Source organism: Strigops habroptila, chromosome 3, assembly GCF_004027225.2.
Source record: "Strigops habroptila isolate Jane chromosome 3, bStrHab1.2.pri, whole genome shotgun sequence".
Taxonomy (NCBI): Eukaryota; Metazoa; Chordata; class Aves; order Psittaciformes; family Psittacidae; genus Strigops; species Strigops habroptila.
The window spans coordinates 42,718,505-42,745,546 of record NC_044279.2 but is presented as its reverse complement, the minus strand read 5'-3'; the positions used below and the strand labels follow the sequence as shown (position 1 = coordinate 42,745,546).

At 36.8% G+C, this 27,042-nt stretch overlaps 1 protein-coding gene across 9 annotated transcripts in view; it reads left to right on the top strand.

Annotated features, from left to right (window-relative positions):
* Positions 1-27,042, top strand: part of PPFIA2 (PTPRF interacting protein alpha 2) — a 317,029-nt gene that overhangs the window by 286,951 nt on the left and 3,036 nt on the right. For 5 of the 9 annotated variants that reach the window (XM_030479347.1, XM_030479350.1, XM_030479348.1 and 2 more), the window contains 11 exons: positions 5,017-5,025; positions 11,705-11,786; positions 15,309-15,509; positions 17,553-17,615; positions 18,569-18,598; positions 20,192-20,367; positions 21,231-21,328; positions 23,040-23,215; positions 23,310-23,378; positions 24,386-24,545; positions 26,194-26,286. In XM_030479347.1, coding sequence (XP_030335207.1) covers positions 5,017-5,025; positions 11,705-11,786; positions 15,309-15,509; positions 17,553-17,615; positions 18,569-18,598; positions 20,192-20,367; positions 21,231-21,328; positions 23,040-23,215; positions 23,310-23,378; positions 24,386-24,545; positions 26,194-26,252 — 1,123 coding nt within the window. In that variant the 3' untranslated portion in view covers positions 26,253-26,286. Of the gene's footprint in view, positions 1-5,016; positions 5,026-11,704; positions 11,787-15,308; positions 15,510-16,786; positions 16,857-16,966; positions 17,469-17,552; positions 17,616-18,568; positions 18,599-20,191; positions 20,368-21,230; positions 21,329-23,039; positions 23,216-23,309; positions 23,379-24,385; positions 24,546-26,193; positions 26,287-27,042 lie in introns of those variants that run through there. The other 4 variants (XM_030479349.1, XM_030479355.1, XM_030479353.1 and 1 more) reach the window with 2 other exon arrangements.

Sequence of the window (27,042 nt, the reverse complement as noted above, 5' to 3'; positions counted from 1 at the left end):
TTTCTTTTGTGATTAACCAGTGTCCTCGTGAAAAACGGTTACCGAATTTCCAATTCTGAATTTTGTGGTGGACTCCAGCTACCATTTCTCCATGACTGTGTATACACTATTCCAGCTGTTCATGACGCCACCCTTCATGGGTGTCTTTTCCGCCAAATAATATGGCTGTGCACAGTAACTTGGCCTTGGCATTCACTTAGGGTTGTCATTATAGCCCAAGCTGGGACCCAGCATAGGAAGTTTCAGGTCAGTCTGGTTTCTATCACGACTCATAAAGGTTCACAGAGGGTTCGGACAGAGGCATAGTGCCTTCTGGGACAGCAGAAACTGGTTATCGTGTGTCCCATAAGACAATTCATACCTCGGAAAAAGAGTAGATACCACTGTGTCTAAAACCAAATAATCTGTATCCCCCTTAAAAACGCGCATCCCCCTTAAAAACGCATATCCCCACTGACCTCATCTCAGGCAGCAAATTAAGACACTTCACAGAAGATGTATAAATATTTTACTGTCCTTTTCACTAAAATACCATATCATGAAACCTTTATAAAAATCTTCTTTAATGGTGAACTCAGCCAAACTTGAAATACTATTAACAAATAGAGCCATGTTTGCTTCTCTTTTTGATATAATTGCCCTAGTGAACACCAGTTGTATTCTCCTTGTCCACAATTTTGCCCAGGAGTGATGTCAAATCATCCTTACCCAAAAGCCTCACTAGTGGCAAATACAGCTCTAAAGTCTCACTTTGCCTTTCAAAGTGCAGTATTGAGTGCCAGTAATACATATCCTTTTCAAATGTAATGTTTGATCTGCAACAGTATGCAATATAGCACCAAATAAGTATCTGCCTGAAGAAGGGAGCATGCTTGTGCTGTTTTTGGCTGTGATAATTTTCTTCATAGTAGCTAGTATGGGCTAACGCACAACAATGCTGAACAGAAGACAGTCTTCTATGTTGCATAAAAGTATGTAATGACTGGTCATAATCACTGATATTCCACAAGGTGTGTTTATTTCATCCTGTGCAAGGCACTAACAAGAGGCAAGGTTTGAGAGACATTTAAGTGGTGTGTAGTCTTAGATTGCCACACAGAGGTGTATTTGACCTTGTGCGTGCTGCTAGTACAGTTTGAGATTGGCCAATGCCATTGCTTCCTCAGCAATCCCAAATATAAATTATCTCCTTGAAAAAAATATTTACATGCAAGTCAGCTAGCCTGGATCCTACTGACAGGATTCCAGTCAGAAGCTGATAAATTCCCCAGTATATTAATATGAGCGTTTGAATACCAATTATTACTTCGTAACCAATGAAATAACTGCACTGTGTCATCATGCTATCGCTCCTAATTATCTGGCGGTGTCAGGCTGAGTTGAGCAGAGCTTTAACTTCGCTTTTTTCTTCAATTTTGTTTTGAATCTGGACAAGAATCTAGTAATTCCACGTTTCCAAAACAAGCTTAAGATGTGAGGTTTATATTTTCCAAGGGAAATCAAATTAAGCCATTCTTTCCAATGAACCTGGTTTGGGGAGATTTACTCCACAGGTACAGGTTTTTATTTGCCAGATATAGCCTCCTGCCTTCAAGCGGATTGCAGAAAAGCTTTTCTATGCCAGGACATATACCTATACTTACATATCTGAATAAAGACTTCTAAAATCAAGACCTAAGTAATTCTCATATGTAAAATTGTAATGTAAAATGAAATTCTTAGTATTCATAGCTTTATAATTAACCTTGCAGAAAGAATTGCAGTGCTGTTAAAGTCTCAGCTGACTATAGTGATGTGCATATTAAACAGTAGTAACTTCCATATGAACAGAACAGTATGTTGTATTGTCTCTTCTTCCTTTCTACCTAGAAAAGAAAGACTGATAAATGATCTAAGTTCCTTTGATAAATTTGACAAATTACTAATAATGGTTCAGTCCTTTTGTTGGTGTTCATTCCTATATAATTTTCAGAAATTGGAAGATGATAGAGAAAAGTCACAAAAAATAGGCCTCATGTAGTGGAATCCACATTTGAATAAAATGAGTAAAAAACCTCAGAACACTGGGACTTCCGTTTTTTTTTTAACAAACAAACCTTAGTTTGGATCCCTATAAACAGGCTACTTGAAAAAATGTTTAGGTAGAGCTTTTTGTGGAATAAGAGTTTGAAACATCATACTTATTGTTTAGGTGCTTTTGAATCCATACAGTGCCCCTTTAATTAGGTTGTATGTGTGCAACTGCAATTAGAATTTGTCATAGTGTATTTGTAAGTACGAACAATCTCTGTCCTCTGCAGTATACAAATAGCTGGTTTTAATGGTTTTCCTAATTGCACACATTTTGGAAAAATTAATCCAATTGGATTAATTAAGGTCTTTTTCTGTGCCATCCATCTAATGTTCCTGCATACTTAATGCTTATTAAATGCCATTATATCCTAAATGTACATAATTTTTTTTTTTTTTACAGTGATGTAAAATGTGATGCGTTTTCCCTCCCAATCTTTCATTTACTGAATCTTTAGGAAAATTTAAGTTTTTTATTTGATTTCTTCCCTTCCTACCCCATCTGTGAGAAACTACCTGATGTTGTTAGTAGCTTTGAGACTGATCTTTAGTACTTCCTCCCTTTCTAGAAAACAATACTGTGTTCAGTATCTGTTATTTTCTGTTTTCTCATTCCAGTGGAGAAAGGAGAGGTATTCAGTGTTCTGATATGGAGATTAGGATTGTCTGCTGTGTCCACCGTGGTTGTCTTGGCTAGATTGCTGTCTAAACCTTGAGACAGACATAAGATGAATTTTATTTTTAAACTTAATTCCTTTAGCAAATATTTTTAACACTTACTGGAAGACCTTTCAAATCATTAGTCAGTCAAAGCTTTTGCAGTGCTAAAATGTATCTTGCTATTACGTTAGATACTTGGAGCCTTTTAGCATTATAAATGTAAGGATATATGGGTATGTATCTTCAGAGGATTATTAAACCTTATTCAGATTATTCTGAGGATGAAAAAATTGATACAACGTATTTTATTCTAAATCTAATAACGTTTTTAAAAAATCTAGCATTTTAAAGAATATAATTTTTATCCTTTGCCCTTTTTTTATTCTTTTCCTCATAAAAGAAAAGGACATTTGTATTAACAAGTTGCGTGGTTTTTTATCAAATAAAACCAGAACGAAACCCACTCCCTGACTGTTCTACAAATATAAGCCTACCTATCGCAATTTTGGATTTCTAGATAAATATAAACATCTACCTATATGCATGCAGCTGGCTTTCTAAACAATGATCTCCAGCAGATGAAATATCCTGTCAGATAATTCTAGAATTAGGGTTTAAGGGAATAAAGGATGAAACACAACAGAGGAAAAAAATTCAACATAACTTCTAGTTTAATGTATGCCTAAGGGAATTTATGTTCCTTCAATAAAATGATGATGAAAAGGCAAAAGCTAAAATATAAAGATCCAATTTTTTCTGCTGTATTTTATTATTCTGCAGACAAGGTTCTCAGGAGGTGAAGAAATGTTCCTTGATTCTCTGCTTCTATAATGAGGGAGACTGCAATGGCCTTTAGGTCCCATAAGTTATGCCCAAGCGACTGCAAACTGCCAACTCATTAAAGCTGCCAGACAATTACTTGCATTCTAATTAATTCCCCTGTTTATTTCTCTCAACCCATACCCAAAGGAGTATTCAGAGGAAGATGTAAGAAGTGAGAGTTCTGGTTCAATAGGTTCTGAAGGTCCAAAATTAAAATCTTTTCCAGCAAAGGTGTTCAACTCAGTAATTTACAGTTAGCTCAGTAGAAAATGAGCATGAATCATCAATTCATATTCAATTCTAGTGCTACTTTCGTCAGATTTGGTAGTCGTTTGACTAGTTCTCTAGTCCTTGATTTATATTGCATACCTTTGTTGTTCTTCTCTTCCTTAATTTTCCTTTCCTAAACCTTCTGTGTATAAATTTGTCATTTGTTTCCATCTACTTTTCTCTATTGTGCTCTTTCCTCTCTCCCAGCTGTTCTGCTGATCTCACATACATGAAAACAAAATTTAAGATCTTGAAACCAGCACCCTCCTGAGCTCACTGAAATGTCTGCAATGTTTTCTTAATTATTATCAGAGCACAGACTTTTCATCCCCAAGTTTTCTACAGCTATCTCTGACAAGCATTTTTATATCTCTATAAATCACTTATTAATAGAAGTATAACATTCTGAGATGTCTGTGTTTCGTTCAGGCATATAATTTTCTTTTTATGATGGCAATTAAAGGACGCTGAAGGAAGTTTATTATTGGTGATGGCATCCTGCTTTCTCCTGCAGATATAGTTACCAATTATATTGGCAAGAATAGGTTACCTAAAGGGCAAATCATTAGTATTGCTACTAATCTAGTGTTAGTATGACCATTAAAAAGTGATAGTCATTTATGTACATGAAATCTGCATATTTAAAGAAAAAGGGAGTCGAGGCCATTTATGGTTACTCTAAGATACTTTGCTAAAATATTAATAAAGTGCACATAGAAAAGTAAACATCGGTTTGTTGTCCACTCAGTTTTACTGTTTCTCTATGGTAATTTGCTTAAATCCAAAGGTTTGGGATTTCCAGGGTTTTTGGTGTTACACAAAAATCATTATGCTAGAATTCAAATCTGGACAAATGCTTGGATTTGAAAAATCTATTCCACATTCACTGTGTTTACAGATTACTGGCACAAATATGTATTGTAGATGGAAGATGTGCTGTGCTGAGTGGTACCTAATAAATAGCCAACATCAGTTTAATAAAAATCTCATTTTGACTGATGCATCTGTTCTTCACAAGAACATTTGACTTCTTTAAAGCATTCAAAGGCCAGTTGTTAGAAAGATTTCTGTAGTTATAATGGTGGTATTATTTTATCTATCATATGATTTTTATTTTTTTATGGGCTACTCTATGTTCATTAACATTTATGTGCTTTTTTTTTTTCCATTCATCTCTCTCCATCTCATGAAAAGCATATCTGGGTAAGTTAAAACACCATGGCTGCTGAACATTCTCATTTTCAGCACCATGTTTATTTTCTATCCTTTATTCTTATTTCTTTTTGTTTTTTTGTGAACCTTGTGTAACAATCCATTCAGAAAACCAATGCAAATTAAAACTTTCAAAGTATTCAAAATAAACAGTAAACCTCAAAAGCGTACAAAAATTCAGGTCAGGGCTTGCTCCTGCAGGGCTTAACAGAATGGATTAACTAATTGGAGATTACTTCTGATGATTTTTTTTTAATTTTTTTTTTTTTTTAAATAAACACTTCTGGGGAGGTTTAAAGCCCAGAATCATGAAGACATTTGAAAGTTTAAGTCAGTGGAAAAATCGTGAGAGCCATGGCCTAGATTAACAAATGCTGTTAAGGCATAAATTTTTAATTATGTCCCAGAATACTCAAGACTGTAAATATTAAATAAGAATCCAGACTACACAATTTACTTTTTTTTTGTTTGAGCCTTCATGCACTGTAGTAGTACAACAACATTTTATTTGTGCATATAATTTTACTATTTTATTTTTTACTAGTTCATTTTTTTAACCTGATGTCAAATTTAAAATCTTCATTTCCTCTTTGATTTATCATACAAGTATTATATTTTCTTGAATAACTTTTGTAATTTATCAAGAAAATTTCGTCTGTTTAAAATATGTATGAGCTATAACTTTCTAAAGGTATAAGGATAAAAAACTCAAAGTGAACAAGAGTTACCACATTAATTTAAATAAATACATAAAATGTAACTTGTTTTTTATTACACATTTAATACCGTTATTAATTTATACAAATTCAACTACCTTATTTTCTCTTATAATGACCTTAGCTATAGGTCATTATAGCTATTTATGACTATTAAGTATTTAGCAAACAACAATAGAAAAGATAAAATACAAATCCAGCTTAATTGAATAGAAATCCTCTCTCCTGAATTTATAAGTCTTTGACTATGAGTATGTTCGCTTTCAAGAGACAGATGTGCTTAATCTTAACTTGAAATCATGGGATTACCCAGACAAATATGATATATTTGATCTATCATTACTGTGTACTTCTCTTCTAGAATCATGCAAAATATTCTGTTGTAAACTAAACATTTTAGTATTGGTGATCATGATAGTGTCAGTAATAATAATCAGAGGATCTGCAAGATAAACACTTTTGTTTGTTACCTTTTTTGAGAAAATACCTTTGAGTAAAGGCCATTTCATAAAATCTAAATTGCCCGTTAGCCAACATTTTTAAAAAAATTCTGCTTGTATTTTGCAAACATGATTTGGCTCTTGACTTTCACCATGCCTGGTTTTCAGTCATCTCACATTTATGATTGCATTTTAACTAAGAGACATCATAATATGTTCAGTATGATATCCCCAAGGACTTTTCATGTGAACCCTAACAGAACTATCAGAGTAAATGCTATTATTTGGAGAACTGTGAAGATCTGTGTTGAAACATTGTTCAGGTTCCATCAAGACAGTGTCTGGACTACACAGACTGTTTGCTTTATTTATATCAGAATTCCTAAGCTGTTATTTCTTGTTTGCTTCATGGGGGGGAGCCTCTTCTTCGAAAAGAAAATTGAATGTCACTGCATGACACTCTTTAAATCAAGATCATGTTAACTTCCCACACAAAGTCTTTTTAAAGATTATTCTTATTTTTAATGAAGTTCATTGCATTTTATGTAATGAGTTGGTGAGGGCTGCTTATAGAGAGCTAAAATTTTCCTAGTGCGAGGGAAGGATATATAAGAAATAACAAATCTGCGGGATAATAACATATTTTTGCTCTTATCATTCCCCTATCGCTTTTGCTCCTCTGTACCTTTGCTGTCCAGAGGGATATTAAAGCATTCATATTCCCCATGGTATGAGACAGTTGTGCTCTCAGCTTGGTAGGTTGATTTGAGTGCTAATAAAATGGCCCAATGTAACAGAATATTTAGGAAGTTATTTTGGGAGGATCAGAAGTCAGTGCTAGGGAGGCAATCCTACTTCTCTGACACACAACTCCACAACTTGGCATGATGTGATTTCTCTTTTCTGTCTTGCATAAAAGAGTGAAGACAGCCCACTTGATGAGATGCTCTCTCTAAAGCAAATAGAGGCATCTCAGATTTTGGTTAAATGCTAAACAGTTGATGTTCATGAAATTTCCTGACTTTACAAAACCAGACTCAGGGTAATGATATATTTTAAATAGCTTTTTGCAGTTACTCCCATAATACCTCCAAGAAGAGGATTTTATTCTTGAACGATAATAATGTTATCTTTAAAAGTACAGCTTTGATTTGGAATTCATTGCAGTGGTAGTAAGTGGTTTAAAGCCCTATGTGCAAAATAATAACATTTATAGGAATGTCTAATTAATGTCAATTCTTCCTTATCAGCTTGTTTTCATATGTTGCCAAAAAACTAAATGAGCATGGAAATAATTACATTTTAATTGCCTACCTCCTTACCAGTGCAAAGTGGGCACATTATAACATGTAGTACTCTTCTGACAAAGTCTTAAGATGAGAAAATCTCCATGTTCCCCTGCAAAGCATCTTCCAAATTAGAGAAACCGTATAATGCTATTCACAATCTCCAAACCTTATTTTTGTAATGAAAGAAAAAGTGATGAGCTTTAGAGTCTTTGTTTCTTCCGCTTGTTATCAGTTGTGTGTTTTTGTAAGGAAAATGGAACCACAGTTGCCAACATTTGCCCTTGGGGACCTTCTGTTTTCAGGAAGCCAGTGACTATCTCAAAAGGACAATAGTTCATTCAGGCTGTTCAAAAATGTTTGGATTGTATTCCAAAATACACAGATCACTGGATTAATTTTTCTGATGATTTGCACTATTGATCAAAACAATATATGTTTTTTCCTTCATGACACTTTTAACTTATTTTGAAAGAATGGCAGGTTTTTTTATAGTGCTTTTTCATAATAAAAAACCCAGAGTTTTTTTTTTTGACTGCCAGCTAAAGAATATCTCAGCCAAAAATAAAAATTCTTGGTTTAGTTCTGGTTTAGAATTTGAAGGTTCAGGTTCTGCAGACCTCCTAGCGTGTATTAAAAAGTAGTCAAAGAATACTGTTCGAAAAGTAAAATATAATTTAAATAAACTTTTATATTGGAGAGTTATTTAAAAGAAGTATCTAAGGGAAGGAAGTATAAGTCCTGAAGTATAAAATTCTTTTAAAGCGAAAGAAATATTATAAAAATCCTTTAGTATTCCATATCAGTAAGTGAGGCACAGGCCTTATGATGCCTGTATTCCCTGTGCATATCTGAGTAAAGGATTTAACTTTACATTAAAAATATTTTAAACCCAAAACACTTCCAAAGACCCTTTGGATTATGTTGATCATACTGTAGTCTTCGGCAATAGCAGATATATATATATAGGGCATCCCATTTCTGGCCTGGCCTGATTTTCTTCAAACAAAATCAATAACCACAACTGTATTTCATTTGGCTCTGTGAGTCAGACTACCTCTGAAGTAACAGTTGTTTTTTCCTGCTCTGGGAGAGTGTATTTGTTTGAGAAGCACTGGAATAATGCTAATCCTCCACACCAAGCCTCAGACCGGTTCAAATGTTGCAAGGTCACACAAGACTCCTTAGAAATATGTACTTTATAATTCCAGCATAAGGTGTTAAGCTTTTCATGGAGGTGAGACCTTAAAGAACCAATGCCTCTACTGCAGGCACCTCAATTCCTGAGGACATGCAGGAATTTCACACTAAATCAAAGAAATAGGCCAAATCTTCTTCCCCATCTCCCTACAGACCACATACTACTGCTCTCCTGCTTGGAGCAGGAGACCCACACAAGCAAGGAAGGACCGTGGCCCTCAAAGCCATAATCTTCTTTTTTTTACTTACTATGTTAGCTGGCCCTGCTCTTTCAGCTGGTTTGGGTGACAAGAATAGCCCAGATAAGGAAAAATCTGGGTTCAGGTTCCTCCAAGGATGGTGTCTCCATGGGACTCCTGCCTGCAGAAGGGGCTTGCTTCCTAGGCTTGTGCTGACTTTGAGGAAGGCGCAAGTCACACAGGGTTTTGCGAGGTTCATGCTCTGCCATGGGACACCAGAACTGGCCATGTGAGAAAGAGGCATCCCTGAAAGCTTGGCTCTCCCTAAGCACAGCCGTGTCAGTTCACAGCCCTGGTGGCAGCTAGGAGCTGTGCAGCCCATTGTGGCACCTGAGGTAGGTACAGCACTGGTGTAGCTCTGCAAGCACCTTGTAGAACCAACTCCAAGGGAAGTCTGCAACCCAAATACCTCATCCACAGGTAGCTGGGAGGTGGCCAAATCGGGCCATGACTTAATTCTGCTTTTCTAAACAGTCCAGTGTGTATGTCTCTATTGGTCTTTGCTACTTGTCTCCCCGGGAATATGGGATTCCTGGACCTTCACCAGCTACTGAAGGTAATGTGGTGTTTGTGTGCCCTGAGAGTAAGTTCTTCACATTTTATTGAGGATTATGCTTTCTTACAAAGCAAGTATAGCTCTACATGTCTTTGAACATGATATGCTGGACTGCATCAGGAGTGTGGACAATGGTTCAAGGTTAGGTGATTCTCCCCCTGTACTCCACTCTCATGAGACCACACCTGCAGTATTGTGTTCAGCTTTCAGGGCCCCCAACATACAAAGGAAATGGACCTGTTGGAGTGAGTCCAGAGGAGGGCCATGATGATGATCAGAGGGCTGGGAGCACCTCTCCTCTGAAGACACTGAGAGAGCTGGGCTTGTTCAGTCTGGAGAAGGGAAGGCTTCATGGAGACCTTAGAGCAGCTTCCAGTACCTAAAAGAGGCCTACAAGAAATCTGGAGAGGGACTTTTTACAAGGGCATGTAGGGACAGGACAAGGGGTAATGGCTTTAAGGTGAAAGAGGGTAGATTTAGATTAGATATTAGGAAAAAAATCTTCACTATGAAAGTGATGAGGCACTGGAACAGGTTGCCCAGAGAAGCTGTGGCTGCCCCATCCCTGGCAGTGTTCAAGGCCAGGCTGGATGGGGCTTAGAACAACGTGGTTTAGGGCAAGGTGTCCCTGCCCATGGCAGGGGGGTTAGAACTAGATGATATTTAAGGTCCCTTCCAACCTAAACCATTCTATGATTCTGACATCTGAGTGACATAGGATAAGCTATGCTGCAAAGGATGTGTGGGAAGAGAAGTTAGATAAACTTCAGTAACACTGTCAAGTACTTGTAATGTTACATATTACTACACCAGAAACATAGAAAGTAAAGCAGCTGCCTTTCTATTAATATTCAGACCTAGGGATTTAAACACATATGCAAAATTGAATATTTGAATTCCATTCCCTACTAAAGCCAAACTTCCTCAGCCTGGCCCCTTTGCAGTGCAGAAATCCTCAAAGGGCTCCTTACAAGTAAGATCACTCCATTGCTTTTATCTGCTGTGATTTTATAGTACATATATTTGAAATGCTGCTAAGGCAGTGAAGAATTGCCAAGGGATAACTGAACCACAAAAGCTGTAGTAATAAAGGAAGACAGAGCAAAACTGAAGCTATAATTCCAAGATTTCCTTGTTGTGTGGGAATGTAAGCAAATTTTAATACTACATTAGCATAGTCCCTGTCAAATATGTTTTTCACTACAGCTTGTTGCTGAGAGCATTCTTTTATGTTTCACTCAGTCGGAGGCAGCTGAAAGTATGTTGTTAAATACCAGGAAAAAAAAGACTTTTGAATGGCTGCTTTTTCTATGCCACCACCAAGTGGGTTTTTATTCCTGCTCCAGGAATAAAAATGTCTGGTCATATGGTTGAATATATTTAACGTAGAACATTTTTCTGGTAGTCTAGCTGACTGGCCTATATATAACTACCAAATATTTCATACCACTGTATTAAAAGTATATTTTAAGCTTTGAGAATGATGTTTTACGTATATACTTACTGCAGCCCAGAGAAGCTGCAGATGCAGGAATTTGATTGCTATCTGGTCAACTCAATAGAAATATATCTGTGTATATGTATAAAATTTAGAAACCACATCAATCTATATTTTTAGAAATGTATACATCAGTAAAGCACATGCATTTCTTCTATGTGTAAGCAATAATAATTAAAAAATCTAACATGGAACTATCAGAGATACAACCAACCATTAATTAGCCATGAATGGCTTATTTAAGATGTAGAATAGCTAGACCCTAGAATTGTGCACAGCTGGTCCAGCAGGTTTAGTTTTTCAAACACTCAGGCTTAGCAGTTTTATATCCATGCTTCACTCAGGTCTGGAAGTTGGCAATTTGGGTTTTTCTTGGCCATTACCAGACTGGAGCTAAGCTAGTCTCAGGAGGAATGCCTCAGTTTTCTCTCTTTGCCAATGTCTTCTGTTGTATGTGTGATCCTTTTATGTAGGGTATCCCAATTCTTTACTGCTTCAGCTAAAGGACAGAAACCTCACCTTTTGTATGTTGGGTGTTTAAAGGGATGTCAAAATGCACCAAAAGGAAAAAATCCAAAAGCAGGGGGAGACCTATTGTTCACTGGTGTTTTCTGTGCCTTTTCTATGCCTGTCACCGTGCTTCACTGTTGTTACCCTTAACAAAATGGCACGGTTGCATCTATATTGTCCCTATGCATACCTCTGCATATTTAACATTTTTTGATCCATTTTTAGACATGAACTTCTGGAAGAAGCTCGGAGAAAGGGTTTGCCTTTTGCACAGTGGGATGGGCCAACGGTGGTCGCCTGGCTTGAGGTAAGTGTTAGCCATAACTTGGAAATGTGAGTCACGTTTGCAAACACAGTTTGTGTTTGTCTTACAAATTCATGAAGAGACTGTTAAGCCTCCTCCTCTCTCCTCTATGACCAAAGCCAAGAGCCCTAAGCAGCTTTTGATACTGGATGGTGTAAATCAGAAACTAGAGCTGAAAAAAAGTAAACCAGGATTGCACAGGGAGATAAGGACAGGAAAAAAGGCTGAGCAAGTGCACCTGAATACCCAAATTTTTGAAATCTTATAATTTCTCAATCTCTAAATATCTAAGAACTCCACAGACAGAGTATATGTAGGATGATGTGCAACGGAGGAAACAAAAATTAGCTATCAAATTTTATTTGAGGTTAACACAGAAGCTATATCTTCAGGATTTTTAATAAGTTTAAAGAATTTGTAACTTTCTGTCTTTTTAAAATGTAATGGGAAAGGGCTGATTGACCTAGATATCACTCAGCACATGATAAAAAGGTGTTTCTCTCTGCACTTTAACCTGGGATGTGGCAGACCTAGACCGAAATGTCTCTGATTTGGCAGGCAGCACCTTCATCTCTGAAATCCAGTCTGTAGAGAGCTCTCCTTTATTTGGAGTACCTAAATGAATAGATTTTGGAACCCATCCAGAGAAACATTCAGCAGAGCTATCCATCAACTTTGACAAAAAAATCAATGAATTTTTTAGGTGATGGAACTATTCAAAAATATTTACCCAGATACTGAAAGGAGGAGAGGAGTATGTTCTTATAAAAGTACACAATCACTTTTATATGGCAAGGCTCTATCACTTCAGTGGAGGTACAGGATTTTGTTGCTTCAAGGAACAGGTTTCTATTTGTTGTCTATACCAAGCATCTCTATATATTCCCACCTCTTCTCATGCCTGCTGTGGGTATCATCCATTGACCAGCAGAATTTGGATTAAAAAAAAAAGGTCCCTCTCTAAAGCTTTAATAGGATTATGTTCACGGAATAAGTGAAGGGTGAGGAATGAAAGCAGCTAATATCTGCAGAATTTCTGTTTCATATTGGAATTCCTGAAGGTACATAGTGAAAGAGATTAAATGAAAATTGCAGAAAGGCAGTTCAAATGTTTGTGTATGACCTTGGAAAATGGGATGATACCTTCCTTCCCAAAAAAATATCTCTGTTAATATGGAATTTTCATTAATTTGGCTACCATCTGACTTTTTCATATGACTTTGAGAGTTCTGTAACCAGATTTCTATCAGTTGAAAATATTCAATATTATAGTCAAAGCTGATTTGCTGGAAATGTGAACATAAAAAGGTCTATACAATTCTGAATACTGAGAAAAATTTGCCCTTGATATCCTTCAGGGTGATCCAAAATTTGAAGACATTTCTGGCAAGTTAAGCCCTAATCTTTTTTTAACCCTTGACTCTTAGCTGTAAAATAGGATATGCTTCCCACTGTCCCAGAGAGTGGCTGTAAAGAGAAATTGATGTTTATGAGCTTATGATGAGAGTAGCACGGGAAAGCCATTGAGGAAGTTTATGTTGCAGCATTAAATGCAAATTGAATATTGATGATAAAAAGAGATGACGGCAGAAGTACTCTATTTATTCAGTGGGCATCAGTGCATTCAGTCGGCACGTGGACGCTGTGTGCATTTCATACCCTCCTGGGGAAAATATAACATGTGACACTGACTAAAAAGCAAAATTAATATTAAAGGAGACAAAGGCCCAAATTAAAAGTGTATGTGATCACAGTTGTAACATTGCCAAACTTTTCAGGGCTTAAGTTTTCAGCCTTCATATTTATTCTGGTCATTTGTATGTAGCATAGACATAGTTGAGAACTGTGGGTTTTCTGAACTGATCCTGGAAAAGTATATCAAGCTTGATACCTGGGTTTTCTTCCTAGAACAATTACTGTGCCCTCTATTTAGGGACTGTTTTCACCTTAACTGAATTTTCTGGTAGAGACAGCTGTGTTACAGAACTGATGTACCTAATTTGTTAAAGAATGAATTTACTTAATGAGCAGCAAATATTTGAATCTATTTCTGCAGGGTGAACAACTCCCAGTATTTGTGCTTTGTAGCTTTTCAACTACATGTATAAAAAAAAAATAAATTAAAATTAAATGAGAATATTAAATACGTTTTAAAGCTATGGTTAGTTTTCTCATGGCCCTTCGTTTAAATGTAGCTGGGTATAATCTACATAGCTGGGTATAATCTACATAATTTTGGTTTAAATTTTTTTCTTTCCTGAAAGTTTGTATTTTATTATAGTTAGTTGGAATTTGTTCATATTTTTAAGGTTCAGATTAGCATTGGATGGAAGGCAGTGGCTCATCCTATCAGCGGAAAGGGTTGTCTCTGCTTTCCAGATTTGTTGGTGAATTTACTGATGGCATATTTTAACTCATTTCCTTGACACTGTGTCCTCTTTTAGTAAGCTATTATTAAGAGAAAAAATTAATGAAATTAGATAATTCTGATGGCCTATTCAAGATGCACCAAGCTTGGCCTGTCTGTTTTCCGTGGTGTTATCCTCACATTCTCAGTACTTATGGCATTCACTGCTTATGACCTTCTCACAGTTTTTGCTATAGCATAATGTATTTCATACTGTGACAACAACTTCCTACACGTGTATCCCTGCTATGGAATTATTTCCTTTGGGAGCAAAGAGCTGTAGACACTGACAGTCATTAATGTGTCAGCACAAAATGAGAAAGCTGAGAAACCCAGGAAGAACTCATAGTCGGTAGGTCCTAGGAAAGACTGCTAGGAGTAGAGAGTACCTCTTACAGGGAAAGACTGTGGTGAAGCAAGCGACTGTTACTGATCTAGGCTTGTAAGACTAACATAAGGAGTGGAAAAGCATGAAGTCCGAAGTACGTATCTTCTAAATCCTCAGGCGATATAGTTGTGCTTACATTTTGCTGTAGCTTCTAACCAGTATTTCTAGCTGGGATGTGACACCATACCAGGCTCTTTCCAAATTCACAGTAAGCTCAGTCCTCGCTAAGTTGGTTATCTGAACTGTGCTTGGTTTATTTTTACCAAGAAAATAACAGCTGAGAAGTCTAAGATTGTGCCACATGCGTATACCGTGGGGACTAACATGGGAAAAGAGTAAAAAAGGTTTTAGTACAAAAGTAGAAAAATTACAAAATCAATTCCTCTTAGATTGTTTTCTGTAGATGATAAGACTATCAAATGGGCAGTGACACTGACTTGTCCCACTACTTGCTCATTAAAGGCCTGGAAAAGGAGTAGCCCAGGTGATAGAGGCACACAGCTCTGAAATTATTCAAAGCATCCCTTGCCTTGAAGTTCTGGTTACAATAAAAGCAACAGAAAGTGTTCACATGAAGCCATGGCAATTTCAAATGTTCTGAAACAATTTTGTTTTGTTAAAGACTATGATATTCATAATCATTTGTGTGTATTACCATGCTTATTCAGATTGATAGGTGCCTTGATGGTTGATTTCATTTGAGAAATGAATGTGTGCTTTCTCTCAACAGCTCTGGCTAGGCATGCCAGCCTGGTATGTTGCTGCCTGCCGTGCCAACGTGAAGAGTGGAGCTATTATGTCTGCTCTGTCTGATACTGAGATCCAAAGAGAAATTGGAATCAGCAATCCTCTTCATCGCTTAAAGCTTCGATTAGCAATCCAGGAGATGGTATCACTGACAAGTCCATCAGCACCTCCAACATCCAGAACAGTGAGTCCTGTTCAGATAACTTTTTCCTTCCCTGCAGGAGTCTGCAGAAAGTTTTTTATAGTACGAGGGTGGCTCTGTGGTAACACACACTTCAATATCAGTGGGAACTGTCCTACACAGACTTAGAAGGACCTGTTCGTCACTCGCTTGATTGTTGATAGCAGATATTCTGATTTTTTTTTTTAAGCCATGCTTTTGATTAACCTTGATGTTATCTAAATGTTCAGTATTGAGCATCTTATTTGTAATTTTACCTGCATTTTTGCTTTCCTTTTCCTTCAAGTCATCTCTCCCAACCATATTAGATTGTGTTTGTCTTTCTTTGCTTCTCTTTTTTGTTTGGGGGAGTGAGGGTGGTGGCAAGGCAGGAGTGGGGAGAGGTCACATAGGAACACAGCTCTTTTGAATCTTGTTGCTATTCCCCTTTTTTGCATCCTTTCAAATGTTATCTAATCTGTGTAAGCAGGCTTTAGTTCTTCATGCTTTTGAGAGAAGTGATTAAACCTATGAAAGGAGAACTGGAGCATGTGCATTTGGTAAGGAAGGGAAAAAGAGTAGCAGCAAACAGGAAGCAAGTAGAGAAGAAACACAAAGATACAAGTCTGAAAGGAAAAAGGAATATATCAAAAAGAGCAAGACAGTAGATTAGGGGAGAGTAAGAATTTATATGCTATAAATAAAAAGCACCTTTTAGTGGAAAAATAAAAAATAAAATAACAGGCCAAACTGATGACATAAAAAAGAAACAAGATAATGGGGAGCTTCATGCTGAGAGGCTGATGGTGATGGCTATGGAAGAGGCAACAGGGACTGAAAAAAATAATAAATAAATTAGACTTGATCAGATGGGAAACATTGCAGAGAAGAGGAGGACAAGGACTACTAAAGTAGTGCAGCCCAGACTTCTAATAGTAAGATAATAATAATGATTTTAGCAATAATGTTATTTATATTTTCTAATCTCTTCATGGAATTCATGGAGAATCTTTTGGTGAAAATTGGAATTGAGATACCTTTGAGGGGTACCAGATCCACTGAGCTGCGTAAGGAGTGCGCAACAGGACTCTAATGTTCCTATTGACTGGCCTTTTATCTTCATGTTGCTAAGGTTCTTTAAATATTATAGTTCCCCCATTTGATATTTTCTCCCCTCCGAACAGTTGTATATGTCATAACCATGGTAATACTATGAATCACAATGAATTTCACCTATGTAAAGCAGTATACACTCAACATGATGTTGACTTACTAAACAAAATTAATTTTTATTTTAAAAGCACAAGAGCATATTTCAAAGCATAAGAGCATTGACACTGAGACAGCAGCACATTCAACCTAGAAACACTGGTAATAATTTTGCCTTGGTTTTTTTAATACTCCCTGAGTAACTGGCAGCACAAAGCTGCCCTGCCCTGGAATGTGCATTTCTGAGTCTTTCTGCATCCTCTCTTTCTCAGGAATGGAGTTAATTTACTTAAGCTCTCAAGAAAATAACAGCAGACTTCCACACCCTCTCCCTGCCTCATCAATGTCCTAGCAATAATCTGACTGAAAACAACAGGACGAGGAAAAGGTGTTTTACAAGTGAATTCTCTCAACAATTTCAGTTTACAGAAACATGTTAGAAGTAATCATTATTTAGATTACAATATGAGCAGGTGATGTGTGCAGAATATTTAGGCTGGAAAATCTTTGAGGACTGAAGCTTACCTCCAGACAGAGCCATGAGCTAAAGGTTGTATGTGCCACTTGCGTGTGAAATGCAGCTTTAATTGTTATTCTTTCCTTTGTGATGGTGCTCTGTCAGATTTCATCCATCCGTTCTAGTCGAAATACTACATTGTGTCTGCTCAGAACCCTCTGACAAAAGACACAAAACAAGTTGTCTAAAGTTGTCTCTAGTTGCAGCTCAGTAGAGGCAAGAACATGGTTGTGCTGATGGTGATGCTATGCGCTGTTAACTTACAGTGGTGCTGCCTTTCTTCTTTACCACTGCTTACCTAATGTGGATCCCACTTGCCTTCCTGCGGGCCTTGTCCATAGCCCTCAGGCAATGTTTGGGTGACCCATGAAGAAATGGAAAATCTTGCTGCTCCAGCTAAAACGGTTAGTCTTTCCAATTTCATTTAAAATGGTTTCAATGCTCGAAAGAGAACTATGATGTATATCTGCTGTATCACAGATGCCATATCTTCTGTAGGATGCTTCCCAAGCATGCCATTAGGAACTTTCAGGGAGTAGTGAAATTGAATTTAAAGAATCTTACATCATTTCTCAGCAAATGAAATTACACACTGTATTGCAATCACAAAAATTGTCTTAACTTAAAACCAGTATTGGAGTTTTACAGTACATAATGATTTCACTGCCAGTGTGAAGCCTCATTTAGTGAAATGAAATCATTGCGGTTACAGGTGCAACACTTTCCCTGTGCTCTACTTTGTGGTACTTCTTCTAAATATAGTTTTATATCTGCTGAAATAGAAAAAAGAAAAGGCTTTAGAATGGTGAATTACGCAACCGAGTGTTTTCATTATGCTAAGACTATGCATAGTCTTTAGTGTCCATACTTGTGTATTCATGCTCTTTGATTCAGGGTGCATGGAGTGTATCATTTATGTATTGATTTTTGTCAAGCTTCTCCCTGCTTTGGGGGGGACATTAATATTAATAGATTCTATTCAATAGTTCTGACTTCTTTTTGGAGGAAAATGGCATCTCTAATGCCCAGTTTTGTAAGCAAATTCTTGTGTTTTGATTGTGAAACCACAAAAAGTGGTTAAGATAATGCTGTAAAGTTTCACCAAGCTATAGTTATTTTATATCTCAAAGATTCAGCTAGATTTGCCCTACTAGGATTTTATGGTTTTGGTATTGTAATTTTAAAGGTAGTTTAGCCCAGGGTATTGCTACTGACTGGAGTTATTTTATTGGCACATTTTACATGTGTGTTTTCATTTGTACTAAGATTAACATATGCATGAAAACCACATCTTTTTATAAATAATTTTTATTGTCTTTTTACGTGCTTTACTAATTGCTTCCTGCTGATAACACAGAAAGAATCTGAAGAAGGCAGCTGGGCTCAGGTATGACCCTTTCGCGTGATATTTTTGAATGGAAAATTAATTAAGAATGTTATCCATATGCATAGAGAAGTATAGTATTGTGACAGTATCTCAATGATTGAATTATGATTTACACGTTTTAGAATTCTTCTAATACACAGAAAATATTCTCTGGACAGGTTTGCTAGGTAAAGCACAAAGAAGTACGTATGCTGCAAATATTTTTCTTAAAAGAAATGGCTACATTCCAGAGACATCGTCTACCTCCCAGCTAAATTTAGGAAAAATATTTGCCTCATTTTTGAGAATAGGCTAATAAAATATGCCAAGAGTTTGAGATCTAACATTTCTAAAATTGCGTTGGATCTTCTTAGAACAATTGTATAAATCCTATCCAACTATCATTCTACAAATAGTCTTGTATAATTAAGAAGAAAATTTTTCACTTTAGTTAGACTATAAATTACTTACATTTTGCAACTTATTTCTCTCTCTGTAATATATGCATACTTTTATACAGTCTTACTGGCTTTACTTATAGCATTCCTTTTCTTTTCAAAATTTCACAAGAATGAGAGACGAAGGGACTATATTTTCCCCCATAGAAAATATATCCAGCTTGCACTGTGTTATCCTTTTGTCTAGGATGACAGGAGACATTAAAAACAAAACCAAAAAGATAGTTAGGCTTGAAAGTAATGCTCAAATCTGAGCACAATCCTATTGAAGAAGTGTTAATCTTGCAGTTTGAGTTCTTTTCTATTAAGTTTTAGTAGTACAATATAATTGACAACAGTGAGATGAAAAATCTATTTTGCATACTAATTGTGCAACCCATATAAAAATAGCTTGTGGTTTTTTCTTCTTCACCTATCAAAATTCAGCTGAACAATGAAGTAGCTTAATGCCTGAATTCTAGGAGGAATCTGGTTTGCTCTTGTCTTAAAGAATTAATTTATTGAGCTCCGCATATGATGCACTTAGTTTTAAGCTCTTCACAGCTGAAAATATCTCATTAATAGAATGTATTTGGTCACCTGCTGTGGATGATGAATGATGGTGAGCATAAGCTTGGCTGACAAACACAATAATCTTTTAGTCTCAAAAGGATTTACAGGGGTGTAACCATGAAGTGTCATTAGAGCCTGTTTACAAAATCCTAGCCCCCACTAAACAGTGACACAAACTTCAGTTGAATCCATGAGGCCATGTTTGTATTACCAAGTTCAGTGTAGGAATTGCTTATCATAAATGTTCTAGAAGGTCAACTGAAAGCAAGTAAGATGATGAAACACATTTTGAGTGTGTAATTTTGCTTGCATTTAAAACTCAGAATTGAACCTATGATTTCCTGTTACAAAAAAATTGCTTAAAGTTTACAGGTATAAAACAAGACACAACAGGCAAAACTACTGTCAGTAACAAATTTCTCATAGTGGTTTCCACCTCCAATGTCAAAACAGAACGTGTTTTTTTTTTCAGACAGATTTCTAAGCTAGGAAGTCTCACTAGAAACAAGCATAGCAGATAGATAGATATTCTGTCTTTAATCTGTGGTGGAATCTTGAAGAAACTCAATAATTTGTTTCTCCTCTCCTTTTTTTGACCCTGTAGACCCTGGCTTATGGTGATATGAACCACGAATGGATAGGTAACGAATGGCTCCCCAGTCTGGGTTTACCTCAGTACCGAAGTTATTTCATGGAATGCCTGGTAGATGCAAGGATGTTAGACCACCTGACAAAGAAAGATCTGCGTGTGCACTTAAAAATGGTGGATAGCTTTCATCGGTATGTTGGCATAAAGACTACACCTATAAAGACATTTATGTGTTTGATGTAGTGCTCAGTACTGCACAGAATAAAACTACTTACTTACTTTCTGTTGTTCTGGTGTGGAAAACCATGCAGAAAAGTGAGTGCTGAGTGTCAGAAATCTTAATTGTGAGAGATTCCTTGAGTAATAGCAACCACATTGCAATTATGTCTCTTAGAACTAAAATATCGGTACAGATAAATTTCATAACAAGCGGGAAACCATTAATGTATAAATAAAGCCTTGACAATACAGTAACAGTAATAATTTATGAAGTGATTTAAAGTATCAGAAAGTGGTAGATTAAGATTTGAAGCCCTAAGATCTCATAAGAATGAAAAGCTATTGTGTGTAGCACATAAAAGCTGTTAAGAGTACAAGCAAATTGACAGTTGTTCAGGTTATGTAGGGATATAGCCAGGAAACTAAATTGGAAATATGGAAATAAAGGCATTTAGACTCTAGGGAGAATGATATTTATGTGACAAGAAGTGGATTTTTTTTAATGTTCTGTCTGATTTGTCACTTTTTTAAGGTCTGATTTGACAAAACATTTTGCGGCCTACAAGGGCTGACCTTTCCTGAATACCATTTTTAATGTTTTGGGTTTCTTATGCTAGAACATTTATTCAAACATACTCATTTTGGTTTCATCCATTTCATTTTTTTGAAGTCCATGGAGTTTTTTAAATGGTTTTGCTCTCCCATCTGTCCAGAAGATTTGCTACATGGGCACCATGAAATACCTCATGCGAAATGCAGGAAATGCATCCTACATATGTTCCCACCTTCAAGATTATCTTTATTAACTCTGTAAATGTTTCTCTTTAAATAACAGAACAAGCTTGCAATATGGAATCATGTGTTTAAAGAGGTTGAATTATGATAGAAAAGAACTGGAAAAGAGAAGAGAAATGAGTCAGCATGAAATAAAAGGTGATAGTTCATGGGAATAAATACTGGGAATGTTTCTTCTTCTGAAGCTTGGCACTATCAACCCTTTGTCAGGCCATTTTAGCAAAGCATTTAACCATATGCTTTAAGTAAAACTAACCTAAGTCCACCTATCTTCAGAACATGCAATATGTCTGTAAATTATGTACAGTTAAGTACTTTGCTAAATCGGGGCTGTAAGTACAAATGGTGGTTTGATTCATACATTTTGCTAAATTGGATTTTTGAACAGATTCTGTCCTATTCTAGCTTCTTCCAGTCTCAGAAGCAGAAGGCCAAGTAGCCTGCAGCCTTGAGGGAGGTGCTGGGGGTACCATGGGGAATCGGGAGCGCTCAGGACCCTAACACTGATCTCCTGCTATCAAAAATCATTGCCTTTGATTTCTTACTTCAAAATATGTATCATAGAAAATGTTGCTTGGAGGGGTGTCTGCTGAGACGGTTGGTATATAAGAATAGTTCTTAACAGAACTGGTGTTACTAGATTTAACAGCTGATTTTAAATTATTTTTCTGTGTAAAGCTCTCTAGAGCAGAACAGAATATTTTTCTGTGCATATACTTCCTGCTATATATATATCTATATAAAACAATTAGGGTTGCTGGGTTTTTTCCATCATCAGAAGTGAATTCTTTGATTTCCACCTCTAGCGACTACAGCAGTTAAAGAGCTTAAAAAAAAGGGATTAGAAGAGGAAATGGCTACAGAGAAAGCATGTGTTTGCTCAAGGCAGATGATGGCAAGCAGTAATGTTGTCACTCAGCCTGAGTGGGTACAGCTGGAGACTGAAGCAGGGTAATTGGGTATTGGTCTCAAATTCTTCAGTGCCAGTCACTGCTAGGACAAGGGCCATAACCCATAGCCTCATTCACCCTGTATACATCCGTCAGTTTGACACAGTCCCAAGTTGGATTTTTTTCTTAGTGATCCCTGGCTGCCACACTGTGTTTCAGATGATCCTGACCCCAGCCTGGGATGCTCTTGGTCAGGCAATGGGAAATGCCTGCACCCAGAACAGCAACGTTAGCTGGACTTCTAAGGGTTCAGGAAAAAGCCTCATCACTTACTAACACATAACTCAGTGTTACATTTCCCACTTGCAATTATAAAGATCACTATAATTAACTTTCTTTTAATCTTATGGGCAGGGTAGGATACTTTTTTTATAACAGCCAAACCCTCAAAAATTGTTTCCTAGCTCGTTTGCTTGTTTTTCCTTAGCTTTATAATTGGCATGGACCTTGACAGCTCAACTGGCTTTCTGAACTAAATATAGTTTTAGTCTCTAACATTGTGAACTCATCGTTTACTTTATGTCATGTGGTAAAATGGCAGGTGCTGACCCAACTCTCAGAATGTTTAATACAAAACTCTAAAGTGAAGCCTTGAGGAAAAGGTATTTCTCCTGTGCCCATTCACTGTTAAACTGTAAAACCTTGCCTAAGAATTGACAAGGCTAGCTATAGCAGGTGGGAGGAATTGCATTCTGGAAATGCCCTCTGGAGGCACCTTTCTCCTTTGGAAACATTTAACTTGCAGGTAGCTAAAATCACACAGGGTTTTGAATAGGTCTTATTAATTCTATATGAATAGTTTCCTGACATTACTCATTTAAAAAATAAACCAGTAATCATGTATGATAACATAAAGTTATCATGTATCAGCAGACTGAACTGGTGTTATGTCCTTACAGATGTGCTGGTGTGGAGCAACGACCGAGTCATACGCTGGATTCAAGCTATTGGCCTCCGAGAATATGCAAATAATATTCTAGAAAGTGGTGTACATGGTTCACTTATAGCACTGGATGAAAACTTTGATTACAGCAGTTTAGCGTTATTATTACAGATTCCAACACAAAACACCCAGGCAAGTTTGCTCATGCTACTTCTGATTAATCTGTACCCACTATTGCCTTTTATTCATCTTCAACCATTTTAATTTTTTACTTTGGTATCTCTAGGCACGGCAGATCCTTGAGAGAGAATACAACAACCTTTTAGCACTAGGAACTGAAAGACGACTTGAGGAAGTAATTAATTTTATTAATTAATTTTATTTTATTTTATTTATAAATATTTCAGTATTTATAACATATCACAGTAAAATATAAAAATTACATTGAATGCATGAAGACATTTAATTTGCACATTGTTAAAAAGACTCAGTTACAGCTTTAAGAAAAAAAATGCCAGTCAAGGGTTTTAAAGTAACCTCCGTATGGCTACATATTCATATTACTTTGGATGCTGAATTTGGCACTGCACTCTTACCTTAAGATGAACATTTTCCAGAGAGGAAACATGCAAAAGGACTGGAAGTTTCACTGGCCAGAGCAAGTGTTGGTGGGAGGCAAATGCCTGTGCAATCTATTTTTTAGGACACTTACTTATACTTCAAAAATAAAGAAGAATAAAAGTGAGGTCTTGGTGGCTTGTTGTGAGATGGGGTTGTTTTTTGGTTCTTCCAAGTTAATCAGTATGTAATAGAGTGGGATTTGGGGCAGTTATCTAAAATGATTTTCCACCTATGGAAAATATTAATCGTTAGATAAGAGTCCAGTGCAAAAATGTTTGTCTTTGACTTCTGCACATAAGGAGGAATAAAACTTTTAAGGACTTGCTGAAAATGTGAGACAAATTCTGTTCATGCACATGAGTGTTTAATTCTTTATTAGCACTTTACATAAGCCTCTTAATGCAGTAACAAACTATTGCACTTTCTTTATCTGGTAGAGATCTGATTTTTAAGGAAGTTCTACTTTAGCTGATACTAAAACCATCTACTATATTGAGCCAGAGATTTAAGAAGAGTTTCCCACCTTAGCATTTAACATTTCGAAAGTATTTACTTTTACAAGAGTGTCTCAAATGCACTGCAGTTACTGGATGCAGTGTAACAGAGCAGGTAGTTGTGTAACAGAGCAGGGTAGTTGTGTCAAATGTCAATACATTTGACAGTGGGGAGAGGCAGCACACAGCAGGACAAGGAATCAAAAACTTCCATTTTGCTTTAACAAATACAACTGTGTGTTGGCAGAGCGATGACAAGAACTTTAGACGTGGCCCCTCCTGGCGACGACAGTTTCCTCCACGCGAGGTTCATGGGATCAGCATGATGCCGGGCTCCTCGGAAACGTTGCCAGCTGGGTTCAGATTAACCACAACATCAGGGCAGTCGCGGAAGATGACGACTGATGGTATGCAGTCATTCCTGCACTTACTGTTGAAAAGCAAGAGGCTTATTCTGCATGCTAAACTGACTTCTAGTGCATGTCCGTCTTGCACCAGAACGGCTGTGTTCATGTAGCTATAGGATGAATAGAGTCTGGGAGAGCTGAATTTAGGGAATGGAAAAGAACTGACTTGGCATACTGGTGATCTTTTCAGGTTTGCTTCAGACTCTCAGTGTTTAAAAAAAAAAAGTTGGGGGGGAGAGCATCTAGCCATCCTAGATCTGTAAAGGAAACATTCAGAAAGAGAGGAATTAATTCGCTGACTTTCATCTAAGATTGTATATAATAGCTAAGCAAATTTTTCAGCCAATTACCCTTTCTAGCAGGTGATTTTAGAGAATGAACTTTAAAAGGGCTATCACGTTTATTTTCCTAATTTACTTTCGAACTAACTAGCTTAGCCTTGACCATCAAATAACTCAAGTTGTTAACAATTAGTTACAATCAGACAGGTAGTGTAGTTAGCAAATACTGACTTTCATCTATATTTTTTCATCATACTAATTGAGTTACTGTATACCAGTCTTAATTTTCTCTGGAAATCTTTTCAATTTCCAAAAGATGCACTAACTCAGCAGTGATTGGAAAAGTAACAAGAAAATCATAATTAAAAAATAAGTAAAACTTACAAATCATTGTAAGAGGGCAGGGAGAAAGGACAAATCCCATTGCAGCTATTCCCTTGGGTATATGGATGCTAAAGCCATGTATACCGGCTTGAAGTCCTGAGAAGTACCAGTACACAGATTGGCCTATTCCAAATACCGCTGCTTATTTCCTCATGAGAGAATTCAGGTCTATGAATAGACTTGTCTCAAAAGTAATTTAATATCCTGCTTGTAGTGATTTCATTCTGTAACTCTTGAATGAACTTGGTATGATAGTATTGCATCTAAATTCCATTAAAGCCATCTAAATTCCATTAAAGTTTCTCACCTTTAAAAACAATACTTTATAGTTGCAGTTATAGATGGAATAATTTGATTGCCTCACTGAATGCCATTGGCTCCACTGCTCATCTGCACGCTTTGCTTTTAATCCTGCACTTTTTGGCAACAATGAAGCTGTAAGACGAGAATCCATTTCAAGGCAAATTCCATGTACAAATAAAGGTACTAGCTCCCTAGGCATTTCCATGGCCCACATTACTGTAGTAGCTAAGAACCTTCCAAACATTCATGGATTTCATCTTCTAGCTGTGCTATGATGTAGAAGATACTATTCTTATTTTATAGATGGAGAACTAAGGCACAAGGGAGATTTAGTGAGTTACTTGTGGTCTTCCAGACAGTAGACTTGAACATAGGTAGCTTTGAAGACCTACTTCTTCATCCAGGATTTGGCTTCCTGTCTCCCAGTGCTAGGTACAGTATTAGCACTTCCAGTAAAATAAGGACAAAAATTGAGTTTTCAACTGTATTCACTTAAGACGGACTTCAACAGTACACCAGATGTGAAGAAACACTTGAGTTCTGAACTAGACTATGCCCAGATAATGTCCTAGAAATCCACAGAGCAATTTAATAGCCACCCTTCCAGTGGGAAACAGACTGGTTTATTTTCTTCATTATTCTAAAGAGGTTCTGGTTTGTTTCTTTTTTGCAATTTGCAGTTGCTTCATCACGACTGCAGAGGTTAGACAGCTCAACAGTTCGCACATACTCATGCTGACAAGGCCTAGCAAAGAAGCCAGCACTGAATTGTTGTGAGTATTCATAAGGGGCCATCATAAAGCTCTTTATAACTGTAAACTACACCAAATATTTCTTGGCATTATTCAAGCAAGAGCCAGCATGGTGCAGAGGATCTAACTCAGGCTCACTAGGGTGGTCATTAGATCATGACAATAGCCTCAAGCTCAGTCCAGGAGATACCACACTGTTCTTTTCCCCATCTCAAACATCAGGTTCTTTCTGCTGAAACCACTTTAGCAGATAAAACAAAAGTTTTCAGACAACTCTCTTAGATGGTAGCTCACCAACCATAATGTATTTTGTGTGCTCTCAAACTTAAAGCTAAGGAGACAGCAGTAGGCACAGGGACTGAATTTACTTATTGAGAACTTGAAGGCATTACACCAGGAGCTAGGAAGAGGAGAGAGGAAAAAGCCAATAAAGCAGAAGAGATTTACCTTTTTTAATGAGAAATATGTCTAAATTTAGAACATGAGATACCTGCATAAATCTGGATCAAAACTTCCCCTCTACAGAAAATCTTCTGAATTTATCTAATCTATTACAGAGATTCTTGCACTTCTCAAATCCCTCAGAACTGATCAGTGAAAAAGAAAGGATATTCTGAGCTGGATGCAACTTTGAATTTAGTACTGGAATTCATGTTGCATTTCTCACCACTTCTCTTTCAAATATGGCTGTGAATCTCTCAGATTTACTCTTCCAGAGTTCTGTGGAAATACACCATTTTCTGCTACATCACAAATTTTGTAATAAACCCTAACAGG